This window comes from Salvia miltiorrhiza, chromosome 2, assembly GCF_028751815.1.
Source record: "Salvia miltiorrhiza cultivar Shanhuang (shh) chromosome 2, IMPLAD_Smil_shh, whole genome shotgun sequence".
NCBI lineage: Eukaryota > Viridiplantae > Streptophyta > Magnoliopsida > Lamiales > Lamiaceae > Salvia > Salvia miltiorrhiza.
Window position 1 is genome coordinate 2888447 of NC_080388.1, and position 19178 is coordinate 2907624.

Here is a 19178-nt window from a genome sequence, read left to right on the forward strand (position 1 = left end):
CATAATGAGCCATTGGATCAACCACATAGGTCTGCTGCAATCTGATTTCATGAGATTGAAGAGCAAATTGCATTTCCTGAAGAGATGGAGGCTCAGTTCTATGCATAAGAGTGACCACAACTGCTTCAAATTCTGGTCCACAGCCATTTAGAATAGAATCGCCGAGTTCATCATCGGGAATTTGATGACCTGCAGCACTTAATTGGTCAGCATAACTTCTCATTCGAAGAAAGTAGTCATCAACAGACAGAGAGCCTTTTTTCTGTGAATGAAGCATTTTCTTCAATTGAAGAACGCGCGCGCGTGATTGAGATTGGAACAATTGTTCCAATGTGTTCCAGATATCAGATGCAGAAGTGCATCTAACGACGTGACCAAGCATGGTTTCGCCAATGGAGGTGAGCATCCAGCTCATCAAATGTTGATCCTTGCGAATCCATAGAAGATATTCAGGATTTGAGCGTGGAGGTGTGCGTGGTGCGATCTGAACTTGAGGAAGAAGTTGAGATGGCGGTGCAGCTGTTGGAGCAATAAGATCTTCCAGACCATGCACTCGAATTGTGCTTAACACTTGTATTCTCCAGAAGGTGTAGTTGCTCCGATCAAGACGAAGGAACAGAGGATGCAAATTTGGAAGTGAGGCAGCGGCGATGGTGGTGGTGAGATGATTTGCCATGAGATCTAGATCTAAAATTTACACAGGAATCGTGGATCGAGAAAGAAGAAGATCGAAAGATACTCAATTTTGGAGAAAAAAAACTGATGCAGTTTCAAAACTGCCGAAAAACTTTTGGATGATTTGAACTTTCAATCATACAAGCTCTAGATACCATATTGAATAGACTAGGCTGTAGATTGTAGACGAAGAACTCATGTTTATTGAATATGAAAATCAGATCTACAAGATGTAGAAGCTGCTCTATTTATACATCGAAATAGAAGCTTCAAGAAGATGATTACAATTAACTTGCTAACTACCGTCTACTGTAGCTAACTAACCTCTGCTGTAACTAACTAACAGAAACTAAGGCAACAAAATTAACTTTGCTGCAACATTTCAAATATACTCCAATAGGCGATGGTGCCGCATATCTGAGCCAGCTTGACGTCCCTGTGCTCCCGGCTGAGTTTCCGTGGGACACCAATGTAGCCCTTACACAAAGGCTTCTTCGCAGTCTCAGCTTCCCTGTAAAAAATTTAGACACACTGTAAAGGAAATTCACTTTAAATGTGTGTACAACGAAAGGATATTATATGATTTGCACAATTTGCCAAGATTTAAAAGTCAATTCGAGTCGTAGACATCTCCAAGAAAAATTCCAATGTCAAAAGCAAAATTACTAGCAGCGATTGTACAAAAGCATTTGCATTTACAATGCCAAAAGTAAAATTACCTTGTCAACGTACACAACCCTTGAATAATCCAAGCGTTAGAGACAAGAGAAAAGCTGAGAGTAGATTGCAGACCTCTCTCAATTTTGAGCACAAACTTTCTTAACAATCTCTTGCAATTTCTCATCTTTACCTTCTCTAATTCTTAGTTCCTGAAGCAATGCAGAAATGATCTCTGAATTAACCTTGAATCCTCTCCTGCACATCTCCTCCAAGAAAGGTATTGCCTCATGCACCTTTTTGCTCTTCACCAGATGCCACACAATAATGTTGAACGTCACACCATTAGGCATGCAGCCGCTCCTTTCCATCTCCACCATCAACCTCCTCGCCTCCCCTTCGCGCCCTTCATGGTAGAGGGAATCAAGTATCATGCTGTAGATGTGTGCATCAGGATTTAAGCCCTTGGAAGGGAGATGGTTGAAGAGCCTTATAGCTTCATCAAGTCTTCGGCCTTTGCACAAGCCGTTGATCAGAACACTGTACAAAACTATACCAGGATTCACGCCTTTCGCCTCCATCACCCTCAAAAATGCCAACGCCTCAGTCATGTGACAGATCCTACACAAGCCATCCAACAAGATGGTGTAGGTGTAGGGATTCGGATGTAGATTCTGAGCTTCCATATCTTGGAAAAGCTTCCACCCATCTGAAAAACTACTTAGGCATATTAGCCCATGCATCATCGTGTTGTATGACACGGTCGAGTGTTTGAGACCTACACGCGAGATTTCATTGAAGAAACGCCACGCTTCATCAAGGTTTCCAGCCTTGCAGTATCCCTTAATCAAGATACAATAGGTGAATATATCGTGCTTGATCCCCGTCTTTGCCATAGAATTGAAGAGCTCTCTAGCTCTAACCATCTCGCCCTGCGAACAATATCCATCTATCAATATGCTGCATGTGACAACATCAGGCGAGATACCCTTCTCCACCATCTCGGACAGCAGAAGCAGAGCTTCATCAACCATCCCACGCTTCAACAACCCATCCAATAATGTACTATAAGTTTGCAAATCATGCTCGAGACCTTTATCGGGAATTTCAAGAAAAATAAGCCAAGCTTCATCCACGCTTCCCTTCTTACAATATCCATTTAGCAAGGTGCTATAGTTAACAATATTGGGTTTAAGGCCCCTCTCTACCATGGAATCAAGTAACTGTTTAGCTCTTTCGATTTCACCCTTCAAGCAGAGCCCTTCAATAAGCGAAGAATATGTGAAGACATCCGGACAAATATTTTGTTGCATCATTATTTCCAACATATTTTCAGCCGTTTCCATCTTTTCTTCCTTACAGTATGCATTAATCATGGTATTATAAGCAACAATGTCAGGTAAAATACCCTTCCCAACCATTTTGGTTAGAAGCTTGAAGGCATTGTCCACCATTCCACCATTGCAAAATCCATCAATTAGTGCAGTATAAGCGTAAATGTTGGGGCGCCACCCACTACTTTCTAATCTATGAAGCCAATCATGGGCTTCAATGACATGTTCAGTTTTGCACAGCCCATCAATCACGTGCAGAATCATAACATTACTGGGCTCACAAAGTTTTAAATCCAAAATCTTTTCGAACAGTTTCACGGCTTCAGCCTCCTTATTAACTAAGAATAACCCTTTTATGAGAGTGCCGAAAGTCACGACATCTGGTTCGTGACCTCTCTTGAGAAAGAATCCCATTATAGAAAAAGCTGAGTATATATCTTTTAAGAGACAACAACAGTTGACAGCAATATTTCTTGTGTAATTATCAACCGGGACACCCATCCCAAGCATTTCATCGAACACATCAATGGCAAAATAATACTGCTCAATCTTTACACTAACACTCATGAGTTTGTTGTAGAGGCGAACAGAAGGCTCTGGCCGCAAACTCTTTATTTTTTGAAACAATTGAATAACATCGTCTACTTCTTTAACACAACTGAAATCGATTCTAGACCGCTTAGGTTGAGAAGCCTCGGAAGAGAAGAGAGAGAACAGAGGAGAGAGAATACCCGATTGATGCTGCGACCATGGATTGAGAAATCCTCTTCGATGAATGAGATCAATTGCAGAAACAACAGCTCTTCTGGCCATCATCCTTAATCGGCGTTGAGATTTAATGTGAAGAAAGAGAGATTAGATCTGAAGTAAGGTACAAAAGTGAGAAAGAAGAGTTTCACTTATAGAATATATAGTAAAAGATAAAATATATTGGGCCCAAACATGAGGTGATTTCAATTTATGCCCAATAACTTTAGAGCCTCTTCAACAGAAGTTGAGAATTTTAAGTTTGAATATGCAATTATTTCGAAATGTTTGCAATTATTTCGAGAGTTAATTAACATTTTGTGTTGTTTATTATTATTATTATTATTATTATTATTATTATTATTATTATTATTATTATTATTGTTGTTGTTGTTGTGTTATATGCCATGTTGTTGTTATTCTTGTTGTATGCCACTCATGCTATGCACGGACCATAATATATTGATAATGAAAAAATATATATATAAAAATGTCAAAATATCATCATTTATAAGTTAAATTATTTGGTAACAAAAAATAATTTATTTTAATTAAACTATTATGTGATTTGAAATTGTATATATTAAATTTAATGAGTATCTTATAGTAATAATTAAATCTCCATATTGTAAAGAAAATAATTTAAGTCAGTTTCATTTTGAACAAATCTATATTATATTAAAAGGTACTTTCCAATTTGAAGTCAATTTCAAAATTGAGTGACAATTTTGTAGTCATAATAAAATTGAAGGTTTATATTTAAACAGTATTTTTCTTTTTATTTTTCATTTCTTTAACTTCTGATTTGTTGTTTTATTTACTTCTAAAATTGTGAAATTCGATTAATTATAAAATATTTAATATGCATATCAAATTAAAGATCACGATAAAAGCTTTAATTTGATATATTTTATACAAATATTTGATTTAAAATGTACAAATTAAATTTGTTTAAATATTAAAATATTATAAATTTCTCTCTCCTCTCTCATCTTTTTGAAAAAAAAAATATTTTTAATTATTTTTTATTAGTTTTTTTTTTGCTTTTCATAGTATCAAAATTTATAATTGTAAATTCTTTTTTATTTTTTTAATATATATTTAGTTAAAATTAATTTTTATTATATTTATGAGTATGATAATTGAATTAGTATTTATATAAATATAAAAATTAAAAAATATTTTCCCGTGTATTACACAGGATGCAAATGCTAGTAATATTAAATCATCAATATCAAAACAAAAGTTTAACTAATAATCTGAAAATACAAAATTGGTTAAACAAATGAATTGGGCATATTATGATATTCAGAAACAAATGAATGCAAACAAAGAATCATGAATTGGGCAAATGAAAGTAAACAAAGAATCCTAACAAACATAATCATGATATTTTTTATTAAAATAAAGTTGCCAAAAAATAAATACAAACAATAAATCATAAATGGTTCCATCTATGTGTTCCCAATAATATAATCAGTACTTTTAATTTGTTTCTAACATGATCTAGTATGTATTAATAATTATTTATTCATATTATATGATATTTTTCGATACATATTATATTTGAATTATTAATGCAAAACCTAAATTGTTTTAATTTATTTTACTATCATCTTAATTACTTTTATTTCAAAGATTTTTACCATACAAAAGTATTTGTACCATGACAAATGTTATCACAATTTATTTTGTTCTCCTTTAGGTATATAATAGTAAAATAATAAAAATAATAACAATTTCATTTAGTTTGAATTAATTGAGAAGCTTATTGGTTAAGGATAAAACATTTTCTACAATGTTAACAAGATAAAATTGTTATTGCAAAAATTAGAATAACATTGAGAGAAATATTTTTCATTAATTTATTGATAAATAATACTTCATTCGTCCACGAAAGAACATCATATTTTTTCATTTTGGGACTTTCACAATAGAACTTCCTACCTATTTTGGGACTATATCCCACCACTTGAACATACCCCATTTACCCTTACTTATTTCATTTCATTTACATTAAAACCTAATATGGCCCACACGTTAAACTTACTTTATTAACAAATTAATTAAATCAGTGAATAATTAAATTAGTAATTGAATTAAGTCACTCTCTCTCTTTCTCTCTCTCTCTCTCCCTCTAATGTTCTTCGTATTATACTCAAACCCTAACCTAAGTTCTCTCACTCGCCGTCTTCCTCTCTTCCCACTTCTCAAACTCTAACCCCTTCCTTCGCCGCCGTCGATGTCTCGGTCACCCCCTCATCCCCTGCCGACGACACTCTTACAGGCGAGGAGTGTTGGGTGGATTTGGGGGATGATACTGCAGTTCCAGAATGTGGTTATATAGTGTTAGGGATAAATTTTAGCTTCAAAGTGGTTGTTTCTTTATTCTTTTTTTTTTTTTGAAACCGAAGTAAAACTCGTATATTTATGAATATTGGAAGCAACAATGTCCCTCGACCAACTAGGGAAATTACAAGACCACTCAACCGAAGCATCACCGCGCCCCGCAAAATGAGCTAGTGCATGAGCCGCCTCATTTGCCTCTCAATACACATGCTTCATGCCAATCAATAAATTATCACGCGCCATAACAAGAATGTCTTTGATGTCATATGATCCGGAAGACATCGATTCTCTTCCTCTTTCATTCACCATCGCCCTTGCCGCTATGAAAGTGGTTGTTTCTTTATTCTTGTGTACCCATTAATATAATTCGGAAGTTTTCTTGTCTTAATTATTTTTCGCAGGTAAGTTTTCTTCCATTAGTTAGTTAGTAAATTACTCACATAATTAAGCATCTCTTCAATTAACATTAATTAAAACATCACAATAAATTATTAATATTTTTTCACAATTCACATTACACTTTACAACTTTTTTCTCCACTCTCAATACATTATACAATAATCCCTCCATCTTTAAATAAGTGTCATAATGTAGAGTTTTTTTTTTTTTTTTTTTTTCGTCCTCTTTTAAGTGTCATATTGTGGAATTTTAGACTACAATAGAACTAAACTTTCAATTTTACCCATGTCATAATATTATAATTAAATGAAATTTTGAAGTTGGGAAATATAATTAAGGGTCGGGTATGCGTGTAAAATTATACTCGATCCTCCTTGATATGTGTAATTTTATGTCATGTGACACTTTTAAAGATTGAGAAAATATTTTATTAAAACTCATGTCACTCCCTCCTATGAAGTTCTTTCGTGGACGGAGGGAGTAATACTTATGTAAATTACATTATTCTAATTAATAGAGGCACAAAATTACTAAATTAAAGTTGAAAATAAAATGATAACTATAAAATAAATATGTTATGTAGAATATTAGGAAAGCCGTAACTATAAACTCGAAAAGCAACTTTAAGTCACACCAAATTTTAAATTTCATAAATCTCAGTGTATAATTATTATAATTACATCTACGTATTGAATGTAATTCTATAATTCACAATTCTTATTTAAAATTAGTGAAAAAATCACTAATCCATAGAACATGTGGTGAGATATTTTGTAACAGCGAATGTAAGTACGAAAGATGAAACACACAGAATGATAAACCAGTTTGGTGATAACGCACCTACGTTTGGGGGGTCTCGCCCAGGGAAAATTATCCACTATATATATGAAGTTAAGATGTACAAAAGACTTACACAATAAGACGCCCTCTTACTTAGCCTCTACATCTTCCCAAAACCTCATCAACGGTGAATAACTAAACTAGACAACAACTAACTTCCTAGGCACACCTAATCCCTTGAGAAACAAAGAACCAAAAATAAAGAAGAGTTTATAACTCTTTTACAATGTACGCTCAAGTGTATGACTCACTTGGATTCTCAATGAAATAAAAGTACTATATCAAAGTACTATAAAAGTACTATATCAATGAATGCACTACAAACGGTACCAAGTCCCGGGGGACACAAAGCATGAACGAGAATTCTCAACTACATCGTGAGGGCTGTTGAGCACAAATTTCCCCCAGCCCTTATGAACGAAATTGGCCTCCTTTTATAGGTTTCAAACCTTCTTGTTACCCAAGTTAATCCTTTCCTAGTCATAGAAGGAAACATGATGAAGACTCTGCTTGGATGATCTTAATCTATCTGTAACTATGCTCCAATAAGGCTTCATTCAATCTGTAAAATCGTGCCCATGTATATCCTAAAAGATCGCATAAGATAACTTTGGAGTTATCTGCTAAATACAAGTATGAAGGCACTGAATGTCTCAACTTCAACTTAGAACATATGAAGAGACTGACACAAACACTCAGAGAAGAACATTTGTAGATATTATTACTTATCTACATAATAACAATATAATAGAGTACAAATTTTACTCTAACAATTAGAATTGTATGTATAATTAAAATTAAAACATATTAATTTGATATTTAAAATAAGTAAATTATATTGTTCCATGAAGAGAAAAATGGGGAATTTAAACAAAAAAGAATTCAAAAGAAAAGAAAAGAAAAATAGAAAAAGAAAATGAAAGACCAAAATCGACGGTCATAAGCAAATGAATAATTTTCTTCATGCTTTTTTTGAGTCATATCCCTAGAGCGTGCTGTAAAAAATGGATTTTTTTTTGGTCTATTTATTTAATTTATTTATCCACCAAAAAAGTAAATTAATAATTGCCCTACAAAGAAAGTTAAAAAAATATACTCCCTCTGTCCGCGATATCGTTTCCACATTGTGGACGACACGAGTTTTAAGAAAAATGGTTGATAGTAGTGGATTTTGTAGTGAGTGGAGTTTGGATCCCACTATTGTTGTGTGTGGAAATTTGTGGACCATACTTCTATAAATGGAAGTGGAAACTATATCGTAGACGGATCGAAATGGCAAATGTGGAAACGATATCACGACGGAGGGAGTATAATTTTTGAATTGTGCTAAAACATTAAATGGTCGAGTAGGTTTTAAAAAAAACAAAAGAAATATTTGTTTTTTGAATTATGACATTAAATAGTCAAGAATACTTCGCACAAAAATAGTAAAATATGTGTTTTGTGTAAAGAATAAAAAATAAAAGTTAAAATGTTATACACTTTTTGCAAAAATACATCCGCTGATATCAGAAAATATTGGCTTTAGATTTTTTGAAAATAATTTATATTAGTTGATAATAAATTTATTATATTATCTCTTTTTTAAAAAGGAATGAATCACTTCTCTATTTTATATATAGTAAGATTTAATTACTTTGAATAGAGTAGTACGAAAGTACATGCAAATAGCTTTTTTTATATATAATATTAAGAATTATTTAATAATCAATTAATTAGTTAGATGAAATTAATGAGTTAATGTTTCTTAAAAATAAATTATAATATATGACATACTACCAGTTTATAATAATTATATATTGTCCTATTAATAAATTTTCAATATATAAAATAAACAAAAGCAAATAATTTTTAATAATATATAATTATTTTATTCATGTGTAACGTTTTAATTTTTTTTGTTCTTTACACAAAATACATATTTTATTATTGTTGTGTGCATTGCTCTTGACCATTTAATGTTTTAGCATAATTATGTAATGTTCTACTAATAATTTTTTAAGGGGAAATAGCACCAAATTTCATGTGGTTTCGCGAAATTCGCATATTTCCCTTGACCTTCGAAAGGTAGTGATTAAATCCTTGAACTTAATCCCGATTCTTATTTTTCCCATAAAATTGATCGGCTCCTAAACTTATGCTAACATGGCTGTCGGAAATCCACGTAGGATTAAATTTTCGGCGAATCGCTGACTGTGTTTAAGCGAGAACATTAAACGTCGCCGTTTTAAATGAAATTAGGGTTCTTCAGAGATGATTCGCCCATCTCCTCTCTTCTCCTCTGGCCGCCGCGACCAGGCCGCCGGTCACCTTTCTCCCGCTAACCTCTCTTTCCTCTCTTTACAGATCCCCTCTCCTCTCTTCTCCTCCGGCCGCCACGACCAGGCCTCCTCTCTCCCGCTAACCCCTCTCTCCTATCTTTACAGATCCCCTCTTCTCTCTTCTCCTCTGGCCGCCGCGACCAGGCCGCTTCTCTCCCGCTAACCCCTCTCTCTTCTCTTTACAGATCCCCTCTCCTCTCTTTTTCTCCGACCGCCACGGACACACAAGCACGAGGCGGCCATTGTTGTAACTCCGACGAGGAGCGTCGGTCTCGTCCTTCGTCTGTACTCCCTCAAACTGCAACACCTTCGGAATCTCCCTCTCAGTCCCCTCCCATCCGCCCTTGGCTGGGCAGCGCAACGACACCACCACCGCCGACCCCAACCTTTCTCATCTCTGTCAACTCTGCCCCTAAGTCAGATAACGACACACAACCTCCGACCGCCTTGTTCCCTCAACCAAACCAAACAGTCTCAACAAGAAGCTCAGAAAAACAGCGAGAAAACATCATTTTAAGGTCAAGGGAAAAACGAGAATCACGCCAAACTTCATGGATTTTGACGCTATTATGTTAGCCGCAAAACGACGTCGTTTAGCTTCTAATTAATCTACTCAGCATAAGTGTGCCATGTTGGTGACACGTCATCTAATTAATGGTTGGAAAACGCCACTTAAGGAAAAAATGAGAATCGGAGCAACGGTTAAGGATTTTATCACTACCTTTTGAAGGTCAAGGGAAATATGCGAATTTCACGAAACCACAAGGATTTTGGTGCTATTTCCCCATTTTTTAATATATAAAATAAATAAAAACATATAACTTAAAAAATTAAAATATTAGAATTAAGGGGGAAAAAAGAAAAAAAAAATGGTTTGGAATATAATTGTTCGGCCATTTGTAAATTTAATGGCAAAAACTTCGGTGAGACTAGGTGTATGGGTGATACAGGATTACAGGTCGGGGTAGGGCTGGGGCGCGAGTCTAGGCGCTAGTTGGGGTGGGCAGAGCGCGGGTTGCAAGTCTCAGGCCGGTTAAAAAGTACGAGTAATTCAAAGTAATTATTGTTTGATGAAAAGTAATAATTGATATGAAGAAATGTATTGTTTGTCAAACATTACTTTTTTCACGATAATTGTTATTTTTACTCACGAGAACTTGTATTATTCATTTATTTGGTTAAATAATTATTATCATAAAAAAATAAACTAACGCATGTTGTTTCTTGAGTTGTGGATATTTTTTATTTATAGCTCTTGGTGAGAACCGGTATCATGGTTCATGGATACTTTGCTCCTGGAAACCAACTCAAATTTAATATTTTGCTTTTTTGAAAAACGAATTGGCTGCAATTTTTAAGGATATATATGGCTGGCATTTTTCATATTTATAATTTTCTCCTCAATTTCCAATTACATTTCGCTAATTAAATTTATTTAAAAACACTTACTCCCTCCGTCCCCAAAATAAGTTCATCTTTGGGGACGGCACGGGTTTTAAGAAAAAATGGTAAAGTGTATTGATAGTGGAGAAAAATATGTTATAATTAGTATTGGGAGTGGTGAAAAGGTGAAAAGGTGAAAAGGTGTTATAATTAGTATTGGGAGTGGTGAAATAGTGAAAAGTAAGAATAAATAAAGTATTATTAGTGGTGGGGTAGTTGCCAAAAATGAAAAGAAAGAAAGAGGAACTTATTTGGAGGACGTCCCAAAAAGGAAAAAGAGGAACTTATTTCAGGGACGGAGAGAGTATTATATATATATATATTATTAATTAGGAATGACAGGGTAGTCACTTTTGTGGGCATTCTTCACTTTTAATCTATGTTAATATTTTTTGTACATTTAATTTTATTGTAATAACACATAAATTATTAGTGGCATCAAATTTTTTTATGGTGAACAATGATTTGTGCTCACAATTCGTATTCTATTCAAAATTCCTAATTTTTAGTGTTTTCCAAAAAATATATTGCAACATAAAATTCAACGACAAAATAATGAAACAAATAAATAACTTTGACCTCATTGAACTATATTTTGTATGGAGGAACATTTTTTTAAACAAGCTGAAAGCTTGTCTTTTAGAATCAATGAAACAAATAAATAACTTTGACCTCACTGGACTAAATTTTTGTGTAATACTCTATCCGTCCACCAAAAATAGAGCATAATTATTATATTTGGCGTCCATGAAAAATGGGCCACTTTCCTTTTTAGTATATAGGCCCACCTTTTTTTCTTATCTTTGATCCTTACCGATACTCCTTATTTACAAAAAAAATTATCTTTAATTCAATCTCAACCACGTATTTTATATAATGGACTATGGTAGGACTCTTTCTCCTCTAACCACCCATTTTATGACTTTGCCCAAAAGAATGTGTTTTATTTTTTGTGGATGGAGCGAGTAGCACACAAATAATACTGCAAAGAAAAATACAAAATTTATTGTGTAAATGTCTGCATGGTACGAAGCATTCACATGATCTAATATTCCCTCTATCCACCAAAAGTATATCAATTTGGCTAAGTACGGATTTTAATAAAATGATTGGTATTTTCTTTTTACTGGAGAAAAGATCCCATCATTATATGAAATAGATGGTTGAGATTGAACAAGAGGTATTTTTTTTTTTTTTTTTGTAAATAAGAGCTATTTATAAAGATAAATGATAAGGAAAAGACGTGAATCATGTATCCAAAAAAAAAAAAGTGACACTTTTCACGTAGCAAAAAATGACAAAAATGATATAATTTTGGCGAATGAAGACAATATAATATCTACAAAAAAAACCTATTAGAATACATACGAATGTCCGTATAGAAAAACGATGTTTAGCAATTTCTCACTCTATGTATATCAACATCTACAATAAACTTTTTTGGATGTACAAAAGACTAAGCAAATTAACTAAAAGATTGAATTGCAATACTAGCTAGGAACAAAGCAAAGGCAAAGATCTACCATACACAAGCCTTGAAGTTCTTGATTTCCTCATCTTTACATTTTGAGGCTGCATTTTCCTACAAACCATCTCCACCTCTGAAACCCTCGTCTGCATTCCTTGCAGACGAGGTTTTACCTTCTTGTGCTTGTCCGAGGCATTCAGTTGCCTCGCGTAGAGCACAACTTGGTCACAACCCTCGACTCTCCCTCCCTCATAAGTAGTACCCGCGGGCCGAAGCAAGCTTCTCAGCTTGCTTCGCCGAGAGACGAGGGCGAGAGCCACGTGTTCCCACGGGAAACGAGCATTTCCGATGAGATGGCTCAACGCTGTCGGCGACAGCTTCTCATAGTTTATGCTGCAGCAGAGTATCCTCCTTTCCTCCTCCGACAAACCCCGGTGCACCTGCATCGCGAGGATCTTTACTTTAGCAAGACAACACAAAACAAGAACACGAACACGAACACGAATATGAACACGATTTCATACCTCAAGATACAAATTGACGGCATGATAAACTGCATCGAAAGAGTCTCTAGCCGAGTCAGGAAGTGCCCTGACCACAGCCAAGAACTTCGATGGCTTCAACCACGGATCGGGCGCGATCTCAGCCAGATACGAGTCGACCAAGCCCGCCACGCGCGCCATCCGGCTCAACGGAACCGAACCAACCTCCTCCCCAAGAAAGGATCTCAAGAAACTCAACACCAAATTCACATTATACAAGTAGCACCTTGATGGTGAGGATGGGATGAGCAGATCATCGAGCCTCGCCTGATCCAGCAACGACCCAATCGCGCCCTCCACCACGTTCCTGCACCGTCGGCTCACCCTCACCTTCATCACAACCCTCAGCAGCTCAAACAAGCTCTTGCAGGAGACACACCTCACATCCAAAATGCCAAGCATCTCAACTACTTCTTCAACAATCCCAACTCTCTCATCCAACGAGGCGGATGCAGATCTCGATTTCAGGTAGTGGAGCAGAAACCTAATGATCAATCCGCTGTCGAGCCTCCTCAGCGCCATCTGCCTCGTCACCATCTCAACCACACGGGCATCCAACGCCACGAGCTCCTCAAACCACCACGTTGCCCCGATACCATCACACGAGCTGCCCGATGAGGAAGCTGCAGACGAGGAAGGGCTCGTCTCAGAGCACGAGACAATCCTCCCAACGAGAGAGCTCAGCAACTTATCGAGCACAGCACCTCCAACGCGTTGCTGCTGCTTCAACGCCATCACAACCTCGGACAAGCTCCAATGATTGATCTCTTCCAACGACCTCTCAATCTGCTCGCTGAGATGCTCGATCTCCATAAAATGTGCAGCTGAGGCGAGGGGAAGGATGTTCGAGGCATTGATGATGCCGGCCTTCCCCTTGTCGTAGCAGAACCTCGTGATCAGCTCAAAACTCTCCGCGCCGCCGGGGAAGCCGTGGAATATCACCTTCACATTACCCGTTGCATCCCTCATTTTGCCGAGCAATTTGCTCATCCTTCCCGAATAGGACGATATAACTCTCTACAACAATCAGCAAAACAGCCCATTTTTAGATGCAAAACTCTACCTAGATATGCATTATGTAATAGCTTTGCTTTCAATCTAGGCTAATCAAGAAGAAATTAAAGCAGAGTATTCAACAAAAACTATGCTAAAGATAGTCATTTATTCAAGGGCTATTACTAAGAATTAAATAGAATGAACTTTGACCCCATGTTCACTTTTTAGCCAAGAATTTACAAATATTATAAATATAGTATGTACATATCTCTATTTACAGTTTATAACCCGAGTCAAAATTCCAACCAATTAAGGCTGAATGTGTCGAGGCCGGAGGGTGATTTGACAATGCACATGGCTGTAACGGCAATCAACTTGATCAATATTCCTTTTCGGACCGTCCCAACTAACTTGATCAATTTTCTTATATGAAATGACTTTTTCACTTTATTCACTCCATCACCAGACACACTTTACACACTAAACATTAATTTCTTAAATATCGTGCCGAAAAGAATTTGATCAAACTAGGTGCGACACAGGGAGTACATGCTAAGAAACCACTACTATCAATGCCTCTAATCCACTTGTGTTGTTTGTGAAGTGAAACATGAGATGAGTTATGGAGCAATAAATTCTTGCAAGAAAAGAGTAGAAGTAGTACTGATTTAAGTTAGAGATGTGCAAGAAGCAGAGGTAAAGTCAGGTATCATTAAATTTTCCTAATAAATGACAAGAGAAACAAAACAAACAGAATAGGTGAAGAAATTATGACACTAAATGTGTTTCAGGTTGAACCAGACCACATTAAATTCAAACACCTAATAGCTTTAGCCATGATTTCTTGATCCATCTCAATGATAGAATATCAGCACTCTCAAGAAGGCTTCAAGGGCAGAGACACACACACACACACACTCAAACACACACAGTTAGGGGAAATTAAATGAAAAGCAGATTAAAATTTCAAAAGAATATGTACCTTATCAACCAAGAAAACCTCTTCTCCATTGACATCCACTTCAAGATAACAATTTCCCTCCATAGCAAACACACACACACAGTGAGAGATGAAAAAAGGGGAAAAGACGATTTTTTTTTTATTTTTTTTGGCTGAGGAAAATGAAAAGGGGCGAGGAAGAAAAGGTGAAAATCTTGAATTTTGTGGGCGTGGGTCAAATCAGCGCAAAAACGAACACTAGTTTTTCTCAGACAGGAGTGTGCGTGAAGCAACTTACGTTAAAATGCGCATGTTGAGTTGAACACTAAACTAGGAGAGATCAAAATAAATGCAAGAACGGCAGATAAACGGAGTTGGTTTAGAGCCCATGTATCTATTTCTCTCAGACAATTCTTTCGACTCCAAATCAGTTTGTGTTCTCTTTTTTTTTTTTTTTTTTCGTCCAACTTATCTTGGCACTTTTTTCGGGGACACGAAAATTAACAATAAAGAGTTAATAGTGTAAAGTGAATAGAATCCATTTATTTTATGTGTGTAGAAAATATAGGGACCACGTGTTATTTTTAAAAATTGACATTATAAATCGAACAAACTAAAAAGAAAAGTGTCAAAATAAGTTAGACGGATGTAGTATTACATGATATACTGCTCTGTACGTTCACTAAAAAATAGTCCTAAAAGAGGATGACACGAGTTTTAATGAAAATTGTTAAGATATTATAAGTTGATGAATGTCTCACTTAAAAGTAGTATTAATAATTATAATTAATTGTATGGTGAGGCGAGAAAAGGATCCATGTGAGAGAAACATTTCAAAAATAGAATGACTAATTTTTGTGGACATCCCAAAATGACGGAAAGAGTATTTTTTAAGCCAAAAAAATTAATTGCAGGCTTAAGAGCACTCCCAGCAGAAATCCCAAAATTATGCTCCTATATTTCTCCCTAAAGCTTCCCTATTTAATTTTAAGATTTCGATTTTATAAATGCATACACCAGATCTCCGATTTTCTACATAAAAATAATAATTATGTGTGGGCCCTACTGATTATAAGCTTAAAATAAATTTAGGGTGGGTGTAAATTTAAGATTGAATTTAGGTAGGTGTAAAAATTTTTGTGGGTCCCATCCAATTTAGGGGATGTGTTGGATGCATTTTTTTATCTCATTTTTAATTGTTTTAGCCTAAATTTAGAGTTAGTGATGCATATAGGTGATCTGCTAGGAGTGCTCTAAGTAGTCTTCTTAATAGGCCGACTTTCAATTATTCATATTTTTACCAAATTAATATTAATGTAACTAGTTGAAGTGACAAATGGAGATTTATTATTTAGATGTAACTCGAACTTTGATCGTATGTAATTTTTTGTTTCGAATTTACAAAAACTAGTAATTTACCCGTCGAATTTCGACGGGATTTTAATAGAACATAAATTTTTGTAATCATTCAATATATTTTTTATTTCATGAATTTCTTTTCACTAAAATAGAACATTTAATGAAATTATATTACAGTAAAAGGATGTAATATTTGTTTGAAATGTAGCTGAAACCAGTAACTAAAAAAATTAGATTAAATAATATCATTAATGACTTGAACTTTCAAACATTGAATAAATTATTAAATTTGCAATTACATCATAGTCTATCGAAAATTTCATCATATACCACGTTAGTTGTTACGTCTTGCGTATGACCACTCTCATCACGTACTAAAATCATTAGACCTCTTTTTTTAGTGACTCTTGATATTGCCATGTAAGTTGTCCATGACTAAAAACGGGTTTGGGTAGGTATAATCCTACATTTGAAAGAGATTGTCCTTGACTTTTGTTTATTGTCATAGCAAAACAAACACTCATAGGGAATTGCCTTCTCTGAAACCGACTTAAAAATTTAGTGAAATCTGATGGACTCATGATCATTCTAGCTATAGGAAACTTCTTGCCCGCATTTTTTCCTGAAATGAGTTTGCCTTCAATTACGCGTTCCCCAAGTTGAATTACTATCAGTCTAGTGTCATTCCAAAGCTCATTAGATGGATCAATATTTCTGATAAGCATGATTATGCATCCTTCTTTCAATTTAATTTCATGACTCGACAATCCTGAATACTTGATTGTGTTGAGATATTCAATCGAGAATACCTGTCGAGGTCCACTTGTCCATCTTCTTCGCAAATGCTGTTTGAACTTAGGTAAACCCTTTCCTTGGTAGACATTAGAGTCATGACGTAATCATTGATAGCATCAACCATCTCATTGGTGGGGGTTAAGCCTCACTGTTCACACACAGGAGATCGCACCGCTTGGTGTCCCCTTGGGGACTATTGGTGGGGGTTAAGATAATTATATTCTTAAATATTTCTGGATCAAATGCATTATTCATCACTTCATGGTATGTGTTTTCCACTATAGCTGCAATAGGATTTGATGCATCGCGTATAAGAATGTCTTCTGATAATGCAACAATAGATTCTCCATCACCAAGACTTTGTCCAGCAGTACCGTCACCTATTTTAAGTATTGATTCTGCAAATTCTTTGGATTCTTCTGCATTCGAAGCAGAAACATTTGCCTGATTTCTTATAAAAAATAATACTCCCTCCGTCCCAGTCAAGACGATACATTTGCTTTTCGGCACGAAATTTAATGAGTTGTAGATTAGTGTTTTAAGTGTGTAATATTAAAGTGATAAAGTAGGAGAGAAAATGTAATAAAGTGATAAAGTAGGAAAGAGAAGGTAATAAGGGAATACTTAATTAATGTTAATTAAGTGTTTAAAATTCCTTATTTTTGCCAAATATAGAAATGTATCATCTTCGTAGTGACGGCCCGAAAAGGAATATGTAGCATCTTGGGCGGGACGGATGGAGTATGTAATATGTAATATGTATATTTGAAAAATAATATTAGTTAATTGGAATAAAAATAATAATTTTATCAAATACGTAATTAGAAAAAAGTAATGAGAAATCGAGAAGAATAGTTGAGGTTAAAGAAATAAAATTAATTATACACTTTTTTATAGATGAAATATAAGAATAGTTAATTTGTGAAAGAATTCTACTTTTAATAGGATTTATCTATAATTAAGTGAATCTCTCTTTTTTTATTATTAATAATTGTGATCTTGAATTCTTGTATAGCTTATTATTTTGCTTTTGATATATACTCTCCGATTTTTATTTAGTGTATTGAATTAATTTTACTTCCTTGATGAATTGATTTTGTTTAAATCATAATACATGATTCCTTTTGATATATATACATTCCGACTTATACAATCTTATAATCAATCTCTTTTATTTTTTTATATTTAAACGCTAATTTCAATTTTATAAATTATCAAACACCTACGTTATCTAGCCTCTCGTTTTACTAATAAGAGGAAGATATAAATATTTTTTAGTATAACATAAAATAACTAATCTTCATTTATTTAGAGTTTAAAATCAAGAGGAATTCTAATATAAGTCATCGCGTGCATTAAGGGGGGTGTATTCGTTGTGGATTTCCACAGACTTTAAAAAGTCCATCACATAGATTCCAGACGACTTTCAAAGAATTCGTGGTTGGATTTCACCCCGATTTTCACTGATTTTTGAAGATTTTAAGGGATAATTTTGGAATTGAATTCCATGAAACCAAAAGCGTGGGTGGGCTGGGCTGCCTGGGCCCAGCGGCCGCTGGGATCCCAGCGGTTGGGGACCTTCTAATGCACCAAGATATGCGTGTATAGTTGAATTGTATGGATATTAGTCCAAACAGATATTGTCATCCCAAAACAAGGAAAATAAGTTGTAAGTACGAAGCCATCAATGTTTTACATGTTCATCTGCGGCAGAAGATATCTCCAGATTTGTCTTTTGTGCGCTTCGTCTATTCCAGCGGTTGGGGAACCCAGCCTCCACCTCTGACACTCTCAACGATCGCTGGACATCTCCTAATAGAGTACCTAACCCAGCGACCGCGCACACCCAGCGCTCGCTGGCTTCTTGGCCGCGGGCGCTGGAACTCAGCGCTCGCTTAAAACTTCATGGATTTCAATTCTCGTGGTTCTTGGCCGGAATTCGTCGTGTGTATTTTTTGGATGAAATTCATGAAAATCATTCCGGATTTTAAATCAATGGAATAACGAATACACCTAGATTTGTATGGATTTTAAAAAGTCTTGAACGAATACACCCAGATTTCTGCAGACTTTTAAAAGTCTTGAACGAATACACCCATACTTTTAAAATCCATAGAAATCCATCAAATTCCACAACGAATACACCCCCCTAAATATATGATGAAGAATATTTAGATAAGAAAATTGATTAAAAATTTAGAAAAAAATAAGAATAAATGAGAATTGAGGAAAATTAGAATGAAGTGATTATACAAGGCCACGTAGGATAGGATTTATTTTACTTTTATATATAGATTACAAATGTAATCTAAA

The 19178-nt window shown here is 35.0% G+C and overlaps 2 protein-coding genes across 2 annotated transcripts; both read right to left on the reverse strand.

Annotated features, from left to right (window-relative positions):
- Positions 1–899: 899 nt before the first annotated feature.
- Positions 900–3565, reverse strand: LOC131012629 (pentatricopeptide repeat-containing protein At1g62680, mitochondrial-like). The gene is made up of 2 exons (XM_057940614.1): positions 1395–3565; positions 900–1186 (listed from the first exon to the last, which is right to left on the reverse strand). Exon 1 carries the CDS (start codon positions 3480–3482, stop codon positions 1473–1475), a length of 2010 nt encoding a protein of 669 aa, XP_057796597.1. The 5' UTR covers positions 3483–3565; the 3' UTR covers positions 900–1186; positions 1395–1472.
- An 8579-nt stretch (positions 3566–12144) lies between these two features.
- Positions 12145–15094, reverse strand: LOC131012632 (BTB/POZ domain-containing protein At3g22104-like). The gene is made up of 3 exons (XM_057940615.1): positions 14754–15094; positions 12758–13792; positions 12145–12673 (listed from the first exon to the last, which is right to left on the reverse strand). The coding sequence occupies exons 1-3, from the start codon at positions 14814–14816 to the stop codon at positions 12260–12262; spliced, it is 1512 nt and encodes a 503-aa protein (XP_057796598.1). The 5' UTR covers positions 14817–15094; the 3' UTR covers positions 12145–12259.
- Between the last annotated feature and the right edge of the window lie 4084 nt (positions 15095–19178).